This window comes from Xiphophorus couchianus, chromosome 13 (genome assembly GCF_001444195.1).
Source record: "Xiphophorus couchianus chromosome 13, X_couchianus-1.0, whole genome shotgun sequence".
Taxonomy (NCBI): Eukaryota; Metazoa; Chordata; class Actinopteri; order Cyprinodontiformes; family Poeciliidae; genus Xiphophorus; species Xiphophorus couchianus.
The window spans coordinates 2,506,908-2,522,015 of record NC_040240.1 but is presented as its reverse complement, the minus strand read 5'-3'; the positions used below and the strand labels follow the sequence as shown (position 1 = coordinate 2,522,015).

Genomic DNA, 15,108 nt, shown 5'->3' with positions numbered 1-15,108 from the left:
GTACAAAGTTGAATGTGCTGACAACAAAATCACACAAAAATCATCAATGGAAATCAAATTTATTAACCAATGGAGGCCTGGATTTGGAGCCATACACAAAATTAAAGTGAAATAACACTACACGCTGATCCAACTTTAATGTAATGTACTTAAAACAAGTCAAAATGAGGCTCAGTATTGTGTGTGGCCTCCACGTGCCTGTATGACCTCCCTACAACGCCTGGGCATGCTCCTGATGAGGTGGCGGATGGTCTCCTGAGGGATTTCCTCCCAGACCTGGACTAAAGCATCCGCCAACTCCTGGACAGTCTGTGGTGCAACGCGACGTTGGTGGATGGAGCGAGACATGATGTCCCAGATGTGCTCAATCGGATTCAGGTCTGGGGAACGGGCTGGCCAGTCCATAGCTTCAATGCCTTTATCTTGCAGGAACTGCTGACACACTCCAGCCACATGAGGTCTAGCATTGTCCTGCATTAGGAGGAACCCAGGGCCAACCGCACCAGCATATGGTCTCACAAGGGGTCTGAGGATCTCATCTCGGTACCTAATGGCAGTCAGGCTACCTCTGGTGAGCACATGGAGGGCTGTGCGGCCCTCCAAAGAAATGCCACCCTACACCATACTGACCCACTGCCAAACCGGTCATGCTGAAGGATGTTGCAGGCAGCAGACCGCTCTCCACGGCGTCTCCAGACTCTGTCACGTCTGTCACATGTGCTCAGTGTGAACCTGCTTTCATCTGTGAAGAGCACAAGGCGCCAGGATTGGCGAATTTGCCAATCCTGGTGTTCTCTGGCAAATGCCAAGCATCCTGCACGGTGTTGGGCTGTGAGCACAACCCCCATCTGTGGACGTCGGGCCCTCATACCATCCTCATGGAGTCGGTTTCTAACCGTTTGTGCAGACACATGCATATTTGTGGCCTGCTGGAGGTCATTTTGCAGGGCTCTAGCAGTGCTCCTCCTGTTGCTTCTTGCACAAAGGCGGAGGTAGCGGTCCTGCTGCTGGGTTGTTGCCCTCCTACGGCCTCCTCCACGTCTCCTGGTGTACTGGCCTGTCTCCTGGTAGCGCCTCCAGCCTCTGGACAGTGCGCTGACAGACACAGCAAACCTTCTTGCCACAGCTCGCATTGATGTGCCATCCTGGATGAACTGCACTACCTGAGCCACTTGTTTGGGTTGTGGAGTCCGTCTCATGCTACCGCGAGTGTGAAAGCACCACCAACATTCAAAACTGACCAAAACATCAGCCAGACAGCATAGGTACTGAGAAGTGGTCTGTGGGCCCAACTGCAGAACCACTCCTTTATTGAGTGTGTCTTGCTAATTGCCAATAATTTCCACCTGTTGTCTATTCCATTTGCACAACAGCAGGTGAAATTGATTGTCAATCAGTGTTGCTTCCTAAGTGGACAGTTTGATTTCACAGAAGTTTGATTTACTTGGAGTTATATTGTGTTGTTTAAGTGTTCCCTTTATTTTTTTGAGCAGTGTACAAAAAATTGAAGAAGAAAAAAAAGTCCACAAAATGTTATGTGTGACACAGGAAATTAGTTTGAACATACATACACAAATATCAATAATTTATGGGAAGCCTTTTTGGTAAAGTCAGCTTCATAATGGCTCTTAAATAGAGCAACTAGTTGACTGCACTGCTCAGGTGTGAAATTGACCAATTTTTTCATAAAAATTGTCTTAAAACATTGATGCCCCCTGAGGTCCTTTTTTTGAATCTTTAATTCTTTCAATACATTTTCAATTTGATGTGACTGAGGAGGTCATTCTATAATGTGTCTACTTACAGAAATTCAAACAATATTTATAAAATAACAATAGAACAGTCTCCTATCTGAACTGGAGGCTGGACGTTTGGAAACGGTGAGCATCTTAGCTTGCTTTGGAAGTTGAAAACCATGAATCCAATTTTATTCATTTACATTGAATTATGAGTTGAATTTTTAATTTTTATCAAGTCTATGAACCACACCAACTTGATCTGGAAACCAGGTTCCACACTACTGCAGGAATAGTTGATGAGTTCTCTGCTGTTTTAAAAGTTGGGCAGATTAGAATATAGGCCCTTCTGTGTGCCAACCAGTTATGAAGAAGGAAGAAATATACCAAAGGTCTCACCTCTGAGGAAAAATGAGATAAACCACCTGAACATGACATATGCTGCCACTTTTCCTGTTAACCAGTCTCCTAAATGCATTAAACAACATGCAACTATCAGACATTTTGGATAAGTGTGAATTATTTTATGTAGATTTTGTGTGTTGCCTGTGACTGTGTGGAGAGAGCTTTCAGTAAGCAAAACCTGATAAACTATTTGAGGTCCACTATAAATCAAGACAGGCTGTGAAGTCCTGTCATGTTGTCCATTGAAAGTCAGTGGACTAGAAAGCTAAACTGTGAAGACTTGATCAATAAGAAGGCTCAGTACTGGTGAGTCAGGCAGAGCAAGATGGCTCCCTCAGTGTATATTGTTCTGAACAGTGTCCAAACAGTATAGTAATAATGAAGTGTAGAAATTGAGTATTTATTTAGAACACCTGTTATGGCATGCTATGCATCAGTGATGTATCTATTTAGGACAGGAAGTAAATATGGAGCTAATGCAACATTTTTATCTCGTTTGATGTCAATCTAAGAAATAACGTAGACCTGACTGTTAAAACATTACCTGCTTCCAGCCGGGAACTGGCCATTGTTGACCCCATCCCAATTTCCTTCATGCTTCTAATAAGAGTCCAGAGAGGAATCGGCCCACTTCTAACTCCTTTATCAGAATGAACTTTAACAATACAGTCACCACATAAATCTGTTGTTTTTTTTCCTGTTTATTTCTTGGCTTGTGAGAAAAGTAATTGTTATACTTTTTTTTAAATATACCCATTAGGGAAACAGCAACAACAACTAAAAGACAATGAGGAGACTTTTCCTGTCTATTCAACTGACTGGAGTGAAGAGACAGAGAGAGAAACGGAAAGAGAGAGAAAGGGGAGGAGACAGGTGGAGAGAGACTGCCTCTGAATATGACTTTATTGGTGAGTCCGATCACACATGCAGCTCAGTGAGCGCAGCGAGGATAGATAAGCGTCTTCATCTGCTGGGATCACATTAGAGCGAAAAGACCTTCTGTCTCACATAACAGAGGCCAGGCGGCACACACCACCTATTTCCTTAACAGAGGCGTCAGATGTTCCCCACTGCGGCTCAAAAGTCTCCACTTCTCCCTCCTTAAGAAAGGCGACACAAACTCAACGCAATGACATGCTGCTTTTCCCGCTTCTGTTTTTATATCTAACTGTAATATTGCACCTCGACGGCTTCAACGGAGCTTTGTTGAGGATAGTTATAGCTATAATAAAGCGTTTGAGAATTTATATATATATATATATATATATATATATATATATATATATATATATATATATATATAGGGTGGGGGGGGGGGTGTATGTAAGAGAGAGAGAGAGACAGAGAGGGGGGGTGTGCGTGTGTGTATAAGAATAAGGAGTTCTCCGTCTTATAGTCAGAGTAACAAATTCCTCCCGCTGCACCGTTCCTCTCTTCTCTGTCTGTCGGCGTGCGTGTGTGTGTGTTAGCACAGACACAGAAACACGCACACACACGTAACCGCTCATCGACATACCGACACACGCTGTATCGCTGTGTAGCTCCTCATTGGCGAGCTGGTGCAGCTGACTGACTGACTGACCGACTGTCTGCTCCAGGCTCCTCCAGGGCTCCACGCTCCCACACCGGCACTGAGCCGCCAGCAGGCACCGCAGGGAGGAAGGTCCGGGGACGGGATGCTTTTTACGGCGGGGGCTCCGGCGGCGGCGACCGCTTAAAGCACGAGTCTCCTGCCCGGCGTTCCAAACACTTCTGTTAGGCTTTCTCCAGTGAAATAATGACTTCTCTCATTTGTTGAGTTCGGGAGGAAAGGAGAGGTTGCAAACAGCGCGCCGGACGCCAGGACTATTATCTGTGGCAGGATGGCTTTTTTTGATGAACAGAGCTAAAAGGAGAATCGAAGAAAAAGCAAAAGAAGAAAAACATAAATCAATTATAAAAAAAAGAAGAAGAATGTTTTCAGCACTTATTTTATGTTCTTATACACAGTAATTTCTACTATCTCTTAGTTGATTGAGTTGTGACTGTTTAGTCACTGGGTCCAGGGTCTGAATTCTGCTTCAAAGTTCTATCCGAGGTTCGCTGAGAAGAAAGAAGATTGCTGTTTAGGTCTCTGTTTGAATTTCACTGCTCAGTCGAATACCCAGTCCTCCCAGTGACTCCAGTAATCAGTGGCAACCGGAGGTGAGGAAGGAGCGCACCGGAGACAGGCAAGACCATGATCAGGATCTTCCCGGATTTCAGCGTCCAGGTGACGGCCTCGGCGACCGGAGGAGTCGGGTCTGGTGGTGGAGGAGGCGGAGCCGGAGGGATGGTGACTGGACCCCCTGTTGGTCGGGTGCCGGTTCAGGTACCAGGAGCCACTAACGGGACCCCACAGGGTGTCCAGGGAATTTCCGCATACCAGCAAAGGTTAGTGGGGATTTAGCGGGACTTTTGATCTGTAGCATTATAATATATAATAGTTGTGAGGATAGAAACATATTGTTTCAAGGTTACCTAAAATGGAACAAAATGAAAAGAGTCCAAATAGTGAATAAAAAATTTAAAATTACGTTTATTGGATTTTATTCAACTCAATTCTGCACCTGTACAATCTGTGTTTTCTGAACTGACTGACCTTTGGGCATCTCTAACTCAATGGATGTGGAAAAAGGTTTTCATAAAAACATGACTATAATTTAGTATCGCCACCTGAACATTAGGAAATTACAGATGATTTTAGAATTTTTTGACTTTGGGTGAAAAACTGTTTATGACACGTTTTCTAATAACTAAAAATCAAAGAGAATATTTTCACCTGTTTGGTTTATTTTTCCCCTAAAACTGTCAATGGAGCAAAAAGAAAAAGCTAATTGAGAAAAAAAAATTAACAAATGTATTTAGGATATTCAAAAGCTGCTAAAATATATTATTTTGTATAGAGATTTGCTTATCAAAAAATGGGAATTTAAAATGTGCATCTGCCAAACCAGACAGATGAACAGGCAGAGTAGTTGATTTAGTGCACATTCACTGGGTAAGGCTGCAGATTGTTGATAAGTCAGTGAGAAAGGATGGATGTTTTCCTAAAATACAAGACAATTGATTAAAAACGGAGAGATGAATGTTGTCAAGGAAAATATTGCAATAATTCAATGCTTCTCTTTTATTTCCACTTTGAATCAGGATTATAACCTCTCTGTTCTTTTTTTCTCTGGATGCAAAACAAGACAAAATAAATCTCCAACATACATTATTACCCCCAAACCTGTCTGTGTCATTACGGGTGAGCTATGGAAAGCAGATATGCCATAAATCACAGCAGGGAACTCTATGAGTGCAATGAGACGGTCTCAGCCGTCTAATCAACAAACAACAGGCAAAGAAGCTGTTATGTTTGCACTTCAAGTGTCTAAGAACACATGGTGTATCTTCTGTGTTATATTTTGGAGAGTGTTTGTGCCCATATTCACGTGGGATTTAACTTTATTGACATGCGGCTCCTGATGGCCTTTCATGAAAGCTCTAAAGAGCCTTGATGACAGCCTTAACTGTCTAAAGAAGCTCGTCTAATTGTTGGGTTTTGTGTAAAATGTTTTAGTGATTTACACGAGGTTTCCACCAGAAGCAGACGTGTTTTCTCTTGTCTTTATCGCCTCGTCGTCAAGCTGGCCTTTTTGTTTTTCTCTATTCGTATTTCCTTCAACAAACAGCTGGGAGCTAATATGTTTACACATTATGCTCCGTTATCCACGTCTCCTTGGTTCGAGAGCTACCAGTAAGCAGAGTTGAGTTGTAGAGACAAGGGTCTTTCACCAAGCGGGGGATACAAACATATTGTCTCTCACTAGCTGCTCTAGTTTCACTTGTAAACTAACAGCAGGAGTACAGATGTCTACTGATTAAAGATGAAAAACCCTCACACTTTTAAGTTTTATACACTCCTGTAGACATTCGTCCAGGATTTAAATAATCAGACCTTGGTTCAGAGAAAGCTCTAAGCAGTGCCAAAGCTGAGGCTGAACTGTTTTGTAATCAGAACACTTTGCTTGAATTTTACTCCAATATATCTAGATAAATAGGCAAACAGTTGAAGAACTGGGGACTAGTTCAGTTTTAAATATATCTACATTTATGTATTTTGCAGCTCAGCGAAACAATCAACCAACTTTTCTGTTTCTAAGTTTTGCAGCGGCTAGCAAAATGACGAATGGAGCACATTGAAAGAATCTGTTGATGGCTTTTCTTAGAATTACACGGCATGTTTTGATCGACGGGCGAGGGGCCGGGGTGTGGGGCCGGGGTGTGGGAGGGTCAGCTCCTATTGGCGGCCAAATGGAGCCCACTCTTCTCCCTCAATAGTCTGCTTTTTTCCACCATTGTAGCACCTGTAACTCTGTGTTTGCGTGGAGAATACCTAGCATGCCTCTGACCTTGACAGGCCATTGGTGCAGGGAAGGGGGGGAGGCTGGGCTTCCAGGGGCTGCAGCCTTGGGGTTAATCACACAGCACACCGAATAGGTTCTGATGAATTATACATCAAAATGGTGCAATTCAAATGAATGTGGAGGGAAACGGGTAGAAATATGAAGCAGGTGGGAGTCCGTGTTGGAAAATAATGAACTATTTCTGATTTGCAAATATGTGAGCTTAGGGGAGAATATAATTCAGTGGTCTAAAACACAGAAAGTGAGGACACGTCCATGTTCAGACTTCCATGTGTCTATCATCATCTAAAAGATCTTTATCTACAAGTACATCAGGAAGGCACCAGGATATAGTTTGGTTTTGAAATCTTAGAGGTAGACTTTGGCCGTGGTGAGTTATATTTTATTACAAAGTAAAGCAGGTGGAGAGGAGGGAAGGGTGTGTGTAAAAGTTTGGAGACTCAAGTAATAACTAAATTCATCCCCCATCACACCTTCACCGTGTTTTTATTTTTTTTTTTTGGAGGGTAAAATAGTTCAAATAAGGATAATGAGCTCACACTACCAGCTCAAAAGGAGTGCAGTGAGAAAATAAAATTATCAATTGATTTAAACACACACAGACACACGCCCGCGCGCACACACACGCAGAGACACGCAAGCTGAGTCCAGATGTTACAGTGTGGCGTTGTTGCGCCTGGGCTGGAGAAAATACTAGCGATGTGGGGTGTCCCTTTTCCCCATCAGCAGCCAGAGGAGGGGAAAGTCCTCCAGAAAAACCACAAGGACTTTGACTGGAGAGACGCTCTGCCACGGGGATTCTACGGAAACAGACGCTGCGGAAGAGGCGAGATTGGGGAGATTTGACGCGCCTGTTTGCTTTTCGTTTTTTCTACTCCGGAGCGCATGCTGGAAATTCCTGTGAAGTCCCAAAGAAACAACGCGTGTACGTGGAGGGACGGACTGAGAGACGGACAGAAAGAGCCAGGACAGAGGCATCTACGAGGCATCCACCCCGCTCCCCTTCCTCACGCCGCTTGGCATGCTCGTGCGGCCGCATCGTTTCCCCCACGAGCCGTTGTTTCCACGATCCTGAGCGCCGAGCCGAGGAAAAAACACGCGCACAGGGAGCACGCACGCGCAGATCCCCTACGTTCACACTTCCACACACAGACATGGCTTTTGTCTTAACACGCCGACCATGACGCATTGCTGTCAGGGCGCCGCACCGCGCCGCGGCTCCGTGTCCACATAGACAGCTGAGGAGGGGAAGCGAAGGAGGAGGGAAAGTAAGAGATCCAATTAATTGTTACAGGAAGATGGCGCCCACAAAGCCCAGCATCCAGCAGGACCCAACGCGGAAAGAACGGTAACACAGCTCTGAATTAGTGCGTTTTTTCCTCACTGCATGCTGCAGCTGCACAGACTCGGGCGGTTTACAGGCTGCTCCGTGTCGGCTTTGAGGGGTGGGGGTGGGGGGGCAACCCTTCCCAGAGGAGAGCTGGGGCGTGCGTGCTGGCGCGCGCCTCAGACTGGCAGGCATGCGGCTGGTTACAGGTCGGAAACACATGACTGCTGTTGCTGCTGCTGCTCTCCTCTCGCGTTTCTCTTCTGCAAGTGTGTGTGCACCTGTGTGTGCTCTGTGCTGCTGCTGCTTAAGCATCATGGGAAACGATGTATTAATCGATGACAAATGTGTATGTTTGTGTGTGTGAACACGTCAGTGCCCAATACAGTTATCAATGCGCTACAATGCGTCCCTTAGTTTTATTAGATTATTATGTGGAGGAATTCTTCCCGCGTGCGCGTGACTGTATGCCGATTGGAACTTCACGTGAAAACACGCAGACCTCGAAATGACCTCAAAGGTTTCTCAGCGGCTGGGATTTCTGAGTCAAAACCTTGTTATTTATATAAAAAAAATTGTTGTTGTTTTTCATAGCATTTTGTATTAACAGTTATCAACCTTTAAACTAATCTCCTGAGTGTTTATTTTTAAATAAAAACCTGCGATTTTTGTTATTACATTTATTTGATTCAGGGCGTGTTGACTGCTGTGTAAAATGCAAAATTTTCACCTGTTGATTCAGGAATGAGAAGCAAAGGCTTTTGATCTAACATGTGATGGGTGTGACAGCAGCGATGTATAACAGCAGGATGTCAGCAGTGCTAAAGACATGACAATAGATGTTCATAAACGGCAGGGAAACCTGGTTGATCATAAAGCTGCTTTATCAAGGGATGATGCTTCAACATCCATCCAGAATTCAAGCTCTGGTTGGTCCAGATGTTGAAGTCCCTCTCAAGTCAACAGTCTTCATCACTTTAAATCAACCCCAAATTGTTGATCCTGCAGGAATGTGTTTTTTTTATACAATCCAATTCTTTTAGGATGCAAGGTGTCTTTGTCATTAGTGATGGGAATTTCTACTCTTTTCAGAGAGCCAGCTCTCGTATCTTGGCTCCTAAACGGCCCTTAACTTATTATCCTCTGCCGCCTCATAGACCCTGCTTTATTTTTCCAAAACCTATAATTTGGCAAATAGGAATGTTTTATATAATAAATCCTTTTGCATTCAATGTTCCCTATATGAGAAGTCTTAAACTTCCTTAATTTTATGTATTTATTCTGTTGCACACATTTTTACTTTTGTATATTTTAATCAAAATGTGTATTTTTATCAAAAACACATAAACAAAGCACTGCAAACAAATCTACCGAACAGACCCATAATAATAATTAATTATTATTAAATATGTTTAATCTTCATTCAGATGCTGATTCTCTTACTGGTGTCAGTTATATTTACAATTTTTGTTTATTAACAGAGGGATGGACTCCCCTGAGTGTCTGACCCCATCTTTGTTTTTACATAACGGCATGATCCTATATTCTCACTCGTGATTGGCCACGAGGCTGCCATGCTAATCAAAAAAAAGTTCCACCATGACTCCGGACTGCGTCCAGCGGAGCCACTGAAAGAGTGAGAGCTGAGCAGCTGAAGGGAAAGAAAGTCTCTTTCTTTTTTCTTCACTTTCTGACTGTCTCTGCCTCATGGTTTGCTCACTGCGCTGCTGTGTTTGTATCCTCGCCCTTATAATGAGGAACAGCTCTCAGTGAAGAGCTGGATCCCATTGTTCACTTCTACGAGCTGAAACGTTCGTGACTGAGCCATCACTACTTGCCGTCACCCTAATCTTTAGCTCCCTCCACAGACTCAAGTTGAGATGTTTTGTGCCACTCCAACACATCAATATTTGTAGTCAGAACAAAAGTGTTGGTGGCCTGGTAAAAACCAGGCCTCTGTTTGCTTTGTGCAGAGGCTCTGACCCTCAGCTTCCTCTGCTGCCTTTGTTAAATACTGTGAGGATTCTGGGTTGTTTGAGTTTTTGGTGTTTGCATTTTAACCATTTACTTCTTTGTGTTCTGCTTTAGTTATTTGTTTTTATTTAGATTATTCTTCTCTAGTTGTTTGTTTACTTATGTCCAGGCAGCATTTATTTCTGTGGATTGCTCAGGTTTTCTGTTAATTCCCATTCTCTGTTTCGGTTTGTTTCTTCACCTCTCCGCAGCTTTCCAGTTTGGTCCCTGTTTTGGCTGTTTGTCATTTCCTCATTTGCCTCTACCTGCTCCTTCCCCACATGCATCTGTTTGCCTGTAATTAATTTCTCCCAGTTCTTTGTCCTCTCCACTCCTTCAGGTGTATAAACCCATGTCCTTTTGTTCTCCACTGGTTCTTTCTGTTACACACCATGGATGATCGCCTCCTTGTTCCTTCCTGATTTGACTTTTGTAACTTTGTTTTTGTTTTTTGTGATTAAAGCTCAGGTTTTATTTAACCATCTGGCTCCTGTTGCCTGCATTTGTGTGCAATAAAATCAGCAATATGTCAGATACAGCATGAAAAAGCATTGATTTTAATGCACAAGTAGGCCTGTCGCGATAAACGATAAATCGTAGGATAAATTAAAACTATCGACTTCATTTCAATTATCGGCATTATCGTCTCTTCCGGCCTTTTTCTCTTTCTGTTGATGACACCGAATGAAAAAAGGCTCAACTCCGGTGCTCTCAACTGACTCTCCCTTCCTCATTTCCTTAGTGTAAAGCCCAGCGCACACGACACGATCTTAGAGCTTTCGGCCGATTGTCGGCCCATTTTCAAAACCTGACAGATCACACATTAGCCAACAGAAATCCTAGGTATAACTGTTCGATCGGGTTCGTTCCTGCCGTGTGGTGTCCAACAATGGGCACAAAATAATGGCTACATGTCCAGTGAACTAATTTTAAAACCAGGCATTAATCAATGCTTTACTACAATCTACCTGCAATGCATGTTGCTAGTGTCAGCGTAAAGTCCTGACTGAATGAAAATCATTATAACCTGTTTACGTCACGTTAACGAAGAACAGCTGAAAAGTTACCGGGTTTATCAACTGCGGTAGCAATTTCGCTCCGACTCCTCCTCTTGTCATTTCTATATTCTTTGCATGATGAATAAACATTAATGTTGTTTCCACGTCGGCTGGACTTCGGGTTGCTCCGTGTCAGCTGTTTGGGATTTCCCGACGTAATTTCCCATCAGAAAACACTGAGGAGAATCCGTGCTTTCTGATTGGCTACCTGTCACATTCAACAGGCTGCGATAAGATCCCAGTCGGGGAAAAACCCCTGATTTAGATCGGAGCGGGAACGATGATCTACCATAACACACCACACAATCTTAGAAAGACCAACGATCTAAGATTGTCATAAGGGGAAAAATAGGAGCCAAAAATCATGTAGTGTGAACTATTGCATCAGGTAGTCGATGTGCCCATCTTCTCTATTTAAATCTAATTATTACTGAAGGGCAACATAATATACAGACTTCATAATCTGCACTCTTTTGGTTGAATGTAGTATTTATTTCCACTTTGGCTTTATGTTGTTTAGTTTTTATTCAAGTACATTTATTGTTAAAGGAGACTGAGAATCCATTTTATTTGTGTTTTTGGTTGTTTTGTTTATTTTGTTTATCAGTTCCAGTGTTAAATATTCTTTTGAAAATAAAGTGTATCTATCTTTGGCAGGAAATCAAATGCATTATTACGTCATTTCCATTAAATCAGTGTAAAAAGGTCTTCAAACAATATTATCGTTTATCGCAATAATTTTTTGAGACAATTCATCGCTCAGCAAAATTTGCTATCGTGACAGGCCTATGCACAAGCAATATGATTTGAGTTTGAGTACAGTTGACTATACTGCACTCGTGTTGAGCATTTGATTCAACTAAATCATCTCATACAAACTCTAAACCTCAAATAGAGGTTTCTGTTAAACCTGTTAAACATTTAGAATAAGTGTTTTATTAAGTCCCATGACATTTATGTCTAATATTGTGAATTGTTTGACTTATTTCAATAAGGGCCTTTATTATTTTTTGTAATTTAGTTTGAAATATCTGAGTATGTCTGTGGTGTTTTGTTTATTTTTTATTGCAATGTTAGTAGATTAGCAAGAGTCTTTTGTGTTGAGTCATTTATTAGGTACTGCGTTCAGATCCACCTAAAAAAATTCCAACACGTTTTTGACTGCAGCTGAGGTTGGGTCAGTTCTCCTCTCAGACTGGCAGTCTTTGTGCCATCTCAAATGAACAAATACTGACTGATTTCTTCTGACTGCGAATCAAAGGTATAACCAGTCAAAAAATTACTTTTGAATCCTTGAAAAACATTTAAAAACTGTTTTAGAGCATAAAGTGTTGCAAGTTAATGTTTCAGCAAATTTTGTTAAATATGTATGCATCAAAATAAGAAGCAAGTGAGTCAAAATACTTTTAGTTATGTAAGTCTTTAATTGGTGTTTTTTATGCACTTTCATCAGCTTAAAATTGACCTGTATAATTTCAGGAAAATACTGTATGTAGTCGTGATTTTAGTTCTGAAATTTGGTATGCCACCTATATTTTAACGTAATTTTTCTAAATATTTTCTTTCTTTACCATTATAAAATATCTGAGGATTAGCATCTTAGCATCTGTAATTAAAATATGCATAACATGTTTTATAGTAAGAGCCTACATGTGGTCACTTAGATTATCTAACAGACCGAAGGAGTTATTAACACCAAGAACCTGAAAACAATTGGCACTTCATATATTGTAAATAGACTTTATAAACTAACACATATTGCAATACCACACTGATATCACAGTTCAATGTCTTGTGCAGATTTGCTAATTGTAAAACATTTTCTCTGAGGATCAAAAAGATTAAATCAATCCCAAAAATGTAAATTTGTGAAAAAATATATTTATTTTTTTCTGAAATGTTCAAAAGCCTACCTTTGTTTTGTTACTAGTCATGAATTTAAGCAAAGCAAAAACACTCTCAAACAAAGCTGTTGATATTATAATGAATCCTGGAAATTTCACAAAGTAGCTAACAGAGACACACTAACAAATTCAGGAAACTAGTGTGCTACAGCTGCCTTACAGTTGGTCTGTTTGGTCTGCTTATTATTTAATAGTTATTTTTCTGTCCTTGGTTCAAAAATCTGCTAACTTGGAAACAAGCAATAAAAATATGGTGATATTCAGGGCAGGTAGAGAGTTCATGAACTAACACAACTAACATGGACTTACACAAGACAACCATCACACACATTACCTAGACAAGAGTAAAAATATCCTGTCAAAACTAAACCTGGAAAGTTAAGACTTTTTTTTAACCTTTTTTCTCTTTTTATGGATTAGGATTAAATCCCGGTTGAAAACTGAAAATTATGTCTTACAGCTCAAATTTCATATAAATAGGCACAATGCATTGCTTTTTACAACTGAAGTCAAAGGCATCAGGTCGTTTCAAAGCAGTGGTTTACCAGCTATTTATTAAATATAAATGCTTTTAAAGAGCTAAAAAATGATTGAGAGGTTATAGTTCAAATGATTAGAGCGGAAATTATTCAACCCACCTCTGTTTGAGGCTGCTCAAACTCTTTCATTTATACTGAATTGAGGAAACAGGAAGTTCTCTGAACTGACGAGGGGAAACTTGTATAATTTTTATGAGGTGCATAAATGATCTAATAATACATTTTCAGCTCAGGTTCATCCAGTGATAACAGACATACTGCCTTTAGCCCTGATTGGAGAGGTCTTCTGATGCAGCAAGAAGGAAATGTGTTCCTCTTTACACACATTGCCTTTTTGCTATTTTCAGTATGCACACATCTTATGTGCTGGGACTGTGATTGTTCAAAATCATAGTGGCAGCAAATCTGAATTCAGAGCAAGGAGAGAAAAAAATAGCATAAGTTGGTGAGTCACCAAAGAACATCAAAGAATGAGTTTATGCCAAAGTTACAACCTTATGGGGGCTGCTGCTCCTACCTCTGTGTGGGACTGATGGCTACCCTGGGCTGGTGCCTTGTGTCCATCTGCTGGGGTCTTCCAGAACCAAGTCCTTTGCTGTTCTTAGGCATTGAGTCTTCCAGGCCTCCCATTGTTTCCACAGTAGTGAGAAGCTCACTTACACATACCCTCAAAACCCAAACACACACACCGACACAAACCATCTGAATGTTTGAAGGTCAAACAAACACGGGTTATTATTACAGCAATGTGTTCTATGTACTTAGGCCTGCAGTCTTGATTTAATAAAAGCAATCATTCAATTAGGATTACGTCCTGCAATATTGTTTTTGTAGAGCAAATCTACCCTGGCACATGTAGGCAGCCAGCTTCTCTATGAAGTTCGCCTAACATGCCAAAAACTGGACACGTGAAAAAATGAATGACAGTAGACTTCAACAAATGATTTTATGTCAGACGGACACTATGTGTGTTAAGCTCAATTTCTGCTGCTGTAAAAGCTCCCATTTTGTTTGGAGCTGGTTGAATGCTACAGGCAGCTGGATTTGGACTTTAGCTCCTTTTTTCTTTGTGCCACTGTGATTGTCTTTGTCACTGTAGCTAAAAGACAAACCCAAATGGTCCTACATAGCAGAGTTTGATGAAACTTGGGGGTCCTCTTAGCTTTTTTTATACTACCGAAAATTGTGCTGTGGAGAGTTCCACTCTCAGAAATGTTCTGCATTTGTAGACTATAGGTATCTGTTCGATATGTGTTGGTTGAACAAAGAAGGGCTGTACTTGTATTTCTTGGTACAAATACAGGTACTGTTACCCCCTTAGTTGATGCTCAAGAACAGAGACATACAGCAGTCAGTGTGGCCTCTTGATCAGTAGTGTCACTCTGCTAGCCTGTTTCCAAATTCTCAGTGGTAGCTAACAGCTTTAGAGACTGACTTCCATTACTCCCTCATATATGTGCCACAGCATCAAAACATCAAAACAGTAGATTCAAAACATAGATCTGTAGCAAACTACAGATCAGCTGTTTTATCACCTAGAAGGACAAATAATAGCTGGCAGTGTGCTGCTTTATGTATGTCTGGATTTGAGAACAAATAGCAGTCTCTTACCTAGGTGTAGACACGTACTTAAAACTGCAATAATCCATTTTGTCATTTAGAAAAAAAAAATAAGCAGGAGAAAGCAGTAGTGGAA

The 15,108-nt window shown here is 41.5% G+C and overlaps 1 protein-coding gene and 1 long non-coding RNA gene across 4 annotated transcripts in view; one reads left to right on the top strand and one right to left on the bottom strand.

Moving 5' to 3' along the window:
- LOC114155592 (uncharacterized) overlaps nucleotides 1-15,108 on the bottom strand; it is a 226,595-nt gene that overhangs the window by 202,874 nt on the left and 8,613 nt on the right. The gene's annotated exons all lie outside the window — the stretch shown is intronic.
- npas3 (neuronal PAS domain protein 3) overlaps nucleotides 3,548-15,108 on the top strand; it is a 281,452-nt gene continuing 269,891 nt past the window's right edge. For 2 of the 3 annotated variants that reach the window (XM_028035530.1, XM_028035529.1), the window contains exon 1: nucleotides 7,209-7,919. In XM_028035530.1, the coding sequence (XP_027891331.1) occupies nucleotides 7,870-7,919 (50 nt within the window). In that variant the 5' untranslated portion in view covers nucleotides 7,209-7,869. Of the gene's footprint in view, nucleotides 4,554-7,208; nucleotides 7,920-15,108 lie in introns of those variants that run through there. The other variant, XM_028035528.1, reaches the window with a different exon arrangement.